At 45.5% G+C, this 5,978-nt stretch overlaps 1 protein-coding gene across 1 annotated transcript in view; it reads right to left on the reverse strand.

The window, feature by feature from the left end:
* Nucleotides 1-5,978, reverse strand: part of PHGDH (phosphoglycerate dehydrogenase) — a 33,452-nt gene that overhangs the window by 14,017 nt on the left and 13,457 nt on the right. The window contains exons 2-3 of the mRNA XM_015819774.1: nucleotides 4,911-5,062; nucleotides 1,913-1,978 (exon numbers count right to left, since the gene is read on the reverse strand). Coding sequence (XP_015675260.1) covers nucleotides 1,913-1,978; nucleotides 4,911-5,062 — 218 coding nt within the window. The remainder of the gene's footprint in view (nucleotides 1-1,912; nucleotides 1,979-4,910; nucleotides 5,063-5,978) is intronic.

Below are 5,978 nucleotides of genomic sequence, written 5' to 3' on the forward strand. Positions count from 1 at the left end.
CTCCCAGCATTCCCCACTCTTCCACAGTGCTTTTTAGGGCTGCTGGGGATGGTAGTCCAGTAAGGTCTGGAGACACACACAGATGCCCTAGCAAGGAAAATTGGCCGGGTAATTGCTGCGGCTTTACTTGGAGGCATTCTGCAGCTCCTGAAAATCACTTTAACCAATTTTCCCTGGTTCAGCAAAGTAATAAAACAAGTAATAAAACAAGTAATAAAACAAGCAACAGGTACCGGTAATAAAATAGCCCAAATTGTCCTTTCCAGCGCAGATGAAAAGAACCAGGGAAAGGGAAATCGTGTTTGCCTCTTTGACCAACGGGAGGAGAAGTGGTAGGAAAAGCGCAGCGTTTCGGCTTGGGCACACAGCCTTGCCTGCAGGCGCTGCCAAGGACACACAAGCAGCTCCACACAATTGCCCGGGGAGGGGGGCAGGCTCTTGGCCCTCTGGCCCCCGGCGCAGCCCTGGGGCTCGCGGGCAGGAGCAGCTCCTTCCCGGCTCGCCGGGCTCCGGGTCTCAGAAGCGGCCGGCGGCAGGGAAGAGGTCGAGGTGGCGGCGATGCCCGCATGTGCGTCGGAGGCCAGCCACCCGGCCAGGGAGGGGAGAAGCGGTGCCTTCCGAGCGGGAGCTGGCGCTCCGGCCGCACCCCTCTCGTGTGTGACAAATCGGGGAAGGGTTTGGCGGTTAAGGGCTGCGCGGCGTGGAAAGGGGCTCCCGCGACCCCACCGCTGCGATGGTGCTTAGGAGGCTGGAGGGGCGGGCAGGTCCCAGAGGGGCGGCTGGGAGAGGGCAAGAGGTGCCGGGATGAGGATGGAGGGCTCCAGGTTGGTGGGCACGAGAGGACGGCCAGCGGCTCCGAGGTGCGCAGATCCTCCGCGCGGCTTCTGAGGCCCCGGAGGTGACGCCGCTTGGCTCTCCGCCAGAGCCTGCCCCCCTCCCCGGGCATTCCAGCCCCGGACCTGCGCCGGTCAGCTGGAACGTCAGGCAAAGCTTTGGCCGGTGCGGAGGGCGAAGGGGAGGCCGCCGCAGCGCCGAACTCCTGCGCTTGTCAGCTGGGAGGTCTGGTGACGGAGCCAGCTGGCGGAGGGCGATAGAGAGGCGGCGACTTGGCGGGCGGGGTCCTGCCTGCCCACCCGCGCCATTTGTAAAAGAAAAAGTCTTCCGCCCAAGCATAACGCCAGCAGTTCTGTGACACAGCGGCTTGAGGCATGGAGGCACGGGACGCGGAGCGGCACCGTGGGAGGCAGCAGGACAGGGGGAAGGGTTTACCTGCATCCTGCCACCCGACCTCTGGAAGCCTACCTGAATGAAGACTTTTAGGGGGTGTGGAAAGGGAGACAGACTGAGGGCTGTATTAAGACCATAAATGGCTGCTTAAGGAGAGTGGAAGGGAGGCGAATTCGGGGTGGAGCAGAAAACACGGGGGGGGGGGAGGAAGGCATTAGGAAATAAGCACCAAGGTACCTGGTGCCTTGCAAGGGATTCCCGAGTGTTCCGCAATTGTTTTTCCTCTCTCCTCTGCGCGAGAAAAACTTTTGCAGCGTAAATCTGAAATGAGTCCCTGGGGAGGGCTGGGCCTTGCTCTGCGCCTGCGCTCTTCACACGCCTCCTGCAGGGCACATTTGGTAAAGTTCGTGCATGCAGGCTGCCGCCAAGCAGAGGGAGTAGCACAGCTAAGGAAAAGGGTAAAAAAAATGGCGGGCTGCGTTGTTTGATGACCCCTGTGAAATGGTTGTTCGACCCCAAATGGGGTCGCGACCCACAGGTTGAGAACCGCTGTCTTAACATCTTATGATATTTTAACTCTTTTCTCTCGGTTTGTTTAATATTTAACTTCTTGAAAAACACAGAAGTTCAAGGTAGCCTGGGCTCTTGCAGGGATGTTCCATTCTTTCCAAGAAATACTACTTACCTGGCCAGACTCATGATCATACCACATGTTAGCTCTGCTGCACTGAGACTATTGCCAGTGGGAGTACTACAGGGCAAAGCAATAACAAAGAAAGATAATGTTAATAGTTCCTAGTCACTTGCTTCTATGTATTTATTTCATCATACTGTTTTCCCAGAGTTAAAGTAACATTCCAAATAGATACTACAGACTATTGAGTGAAAAACACACAAATGCTGTTCAGAAAGTTCTAAAAGATAGTGCCCCTTAATTGAAAATTGTACTTTCAATTCTTTGTAGCTATTTATTATTTATGGTGGACATGTGATAAGGCAAAGAAATATTGGAGTAGGATTCATATATTAATGCAGAAAATTCTTAAAGTGAACATAAAGATTAAAGCAGAAACTTTCCTTCTGGGTCTAATGGAAAGAGAACTGGAAAAAAATTTGGAACTCTGATTTTATATATGGTGACGGCAGCAAGACTGCTCTATGCACAAAAGTTGAAAAATGCCTCGATTCCTACCATGGACAAATAGTTACAAAAGCTGGTGGTCTTAGCAGAGATGGCCAAATTGACTGTGTTGATAAAAGAAAAGAATATAAGTACTTTTGTTTCTACTTGGAAACCGCTTCTGGACTTTGTGCTTGAGGTGGAAAAAAATGATATTATGATTTTTGGTTTTACCAATTAGACTGACTTGCCGATACAGAAATGGCTAGTGCATACTACTATAGAAATGTAAAAAGTTGAGATTTGATTTTAATGTCTGATTTTACTGCAACAGAGAGAATCAGAAGTCAATGCCTTTTGTTTCTTTCCCTCCCTTTCTTCACACTTTTTTTGTTTTCCATTTTTCTACTATTGTCCCCTACTATTTGCTTTTGTATTTTCACATTTTATGTTATAAATGAATAAAACTAATAAAAAAATCATTTGTAGCTAGAAGAATCCTGTGAAGAAAAGGAGGACTTTTCATGCCAGGTCTCAAAATTTCAAGAAGTACCCACCAGCAATTAATCTGACTTCCCAAATTAAACACCACACATAAATCCCTTAATTTCTATGCAGGCAAAATAACATTTACCATACACTTTTGAGGTACCACAGATGTAAATAATCACAGGGATTACACATTAAAATGTAATGTTAAACTAAAGCTTAGAGCTGTAGGAATGAACTTAAGAAAATATAGAGTTTGCAGCTTACCTGTGACAATGAGATTGGAATCATGATTAATGTTTAACATTCTGTCATATTAAAAACTGTAATTTGGTAATAAATTTTGAAAGACTGCATGCAGTCCTAATACCATAGCTAGTTCATCTCTATATTAAACAATTACAATCCATTTGTACAGTTTCAGAGATATTTCCAGTGGTCAGAGTGCATTTAAACTATGAAAAAAGTAAGCAAAGAATGATGAATTTGGACACAGCACAGCAGTGACTTATAGGTGAAGGCAAAAACATACCATATAACCTTAAAAGCAACCTGAAATATTTTCAAAGGCAAAAACAAGGATATTTTCTCCTCCAGAGTTAATAGGAATTGTTATTCTTAAGCAGTTGTAGCTTTGGCAATGATAAGGGGGAAATGGTTTTTTTTTATTCCACCTGCTAGTTCCTTCCTTCAAGCTGAGTTGCCTGGATTGAGTTGAATACAGGTAATCCTCGACTTATGACCACAATTCAGCCCAAATTTTCTGTGGTTAAGTGAAACATTTGTAAAGTTAGTTTCGCCCCATTTTTCGACCTTTCATGCCACAGAATCATTGTAGTTGATAAATTAGTAACCTGGTTGTTAAGTGAATCTGGATTCCCCATTAACCTTGCTTGTCAGAAGGTTACAAAAGGTAATCACATGACCTTGGGACACAGCAATGATTATAAGTATGAACCAGTTGCCAAGTATCTGAATTTTGGTGACATGATCATGGGGATGCTTCAAAGGTTGTAACTGTGAAAAATGGTCATAAGTCACTTTTTTCAGTGCTGTTGTAACTTTAAATGTTCACTAAATGAACTATTGTAAGTCGAGGACTACCTGTAGTTATCCCTAGGACAGTGATGGTGAACCTTTTAGAGACTGAATACCCAAACTGCAACCCAAAACCCACTTATGCATCATCGAGTGCCGGATGGGTGTGGCCCATTGGCTGGGTATGGCCAATTAGGTGGGCGTGGCCAATTGGGTGGGTGTGGCTGCAGTGGTAACAGCAGACTGGGTGGGACTAAAAAATTCAATCAATCAATTCCAACTTTGCAAGATCTTTTTTTCCCCGCGAGAAGTTGAAATTGACTGATTGAACCTTTTTTTTTTTTTTTTGCACATGACCGTGGAGGCCTAAAGCGAAAAGGTTTTTAAAACCCAGCTGAAGGACTGGGGCGACAGTGTGCGTGCCCACAGAGAAGGCTCTGAGTGCCACCTCTGGCACCTCTGCCATAGGTTCGCCACCACTGCCCTAGGAGGAGAAGGAAGAAATTATTCAATTTCTCTTTTCCTGAGCCTATGCAGTGATAAATGTAGTAGGAGGGAAATGATTCTCTTCCTATGAAGGAATAAGAGAAAAAACAAGAATCTAAAGATCTTTAAGAGGTTTATTACGGGCAAAGAAATAGCATGCTCAGTTTGGCAGGTAAGGAAAGACCTCAGAAGATATAAAGTTATCACTTCTCCAACAAGAGCCACCCACAACTCTAAAACTCAGCTCTGAGAAAGGGAGATAGGGATTGTCACTACAGAACCCTAGTACCATATATGTTCATCCTTAGAAGGAAAGGCATAATCTCTTAAAACTCAGGCAACTAAAATTGATTTCATTGAGAGCAAACGTCCTTCAGAAAGAAGCCTGCCAATTCATTGCTTCTGAACTCTCTGCTTTATGAGCAAATCCAATAGTTGAAGATCAGACCAGACAGGCCTGCTCTGAATTAGGTGCTTGGTGACCTCTGCATTCTCTTCCATGTAAAAGCAGGGGATGACTTTGCTCTCTGGCAACTTCTTGCTGACTTACTTCATGACTAGGATTCCTTTCCTTGTAGCAGCCTCCACATCTACATTGTCAACCCCAGTTCCGGCTCTCCCAATGATCTGCAACTTCTCCGCTGCATTGATGATCTCTGCAGTCACTTTGGTTGCCGAGCGTACAATGAGCCCATCAATGTCCTGAAGAAATCAAAATCCAATCAGCAATTGGATGAGAAGGGAACACAAAGGTGCCCAGAGAACTATAATCAAGGCTTAGAAATGTGTCCTCTATTCCTCTCCCTAATCCGGACAGATATCAGGAAACTATAAAGAGGGCTGAAAGCTGCATCAGTTATAGAGATAGGGTTTCCAAATAATGTTGTGGATACACCGATTCATAGATCACCCCTATATTTCTTACTTTTCCACAGAAACACTGCAGAAAAAAAGTAATTTTAAACAAAGAGCCTCAGAAGGGCTAAAATGCTTAACCCACCTCCTCCTTATTTAGCTCTACTCCTCTTAGTAAGAGAACTTAGTAGGTAATGGTACTGCATTTTCAATGCTGTAAGTCAGTGGTTCTCAACTTGTGGTCTCAGGACCCCTGGGGGGCTGCAATGCCATCATAAAGGATCTGCAAAAGCTTGAATAAATGTTATGATTTAAATATTAGTTAAGTCTTGGGGGGGGTCCATGGCCATGGTCCATGACCACAAAAGGTATTTAAAGAGGATCCATGGTGAAGAAAAGGTTGAGAACCACTGCTGTAATCAATAGTGTGAGTTTGATTTCAGGAGAGGAATAGCTAGTAGGTTCTCCATTCCTGTCAGTAAAGATAGCTGATCTACCACTTAACAAATGGATTGTCAGAAAGTTATAAAAGTTGTGAAAAATGGCACAATTTGTGGATTGCTCTAGACCAGCAATGGGCAAACTACGGCCCGCGGGCCGTATACGGCCCGGCGGCCGTTTCAAGCCGGCCCGCGGAGCACTAGATAATGTATTCATTTATTCACCTCATGCTGTGTCTAGTGAGGTGAATAAATGAATAAATTATCTAGTGCTCCCGGTGGCTGGCTAGGGAGTTGCAAGGAGCTGGATTGGCTGGGCTGGC

The sequence above is a fragment of the Protobothrops mucrosquamatus genome, unplaced genomic scaffold (assembly GCF_001527695.2).
Source record: "Protobothrops mucrosquamatus isolate PMUCROS unplaced genomic scaffold, P.Mucros_1.0 scaffold_150, whole genome shotgun sequence".
Taxonomy (NCBI): Eukaryota; Metazoa; Chordata; class Lepidosauria; order Squamata; family Viperidae; genus Protobothrops; species Protobothrops mucrosquamatus.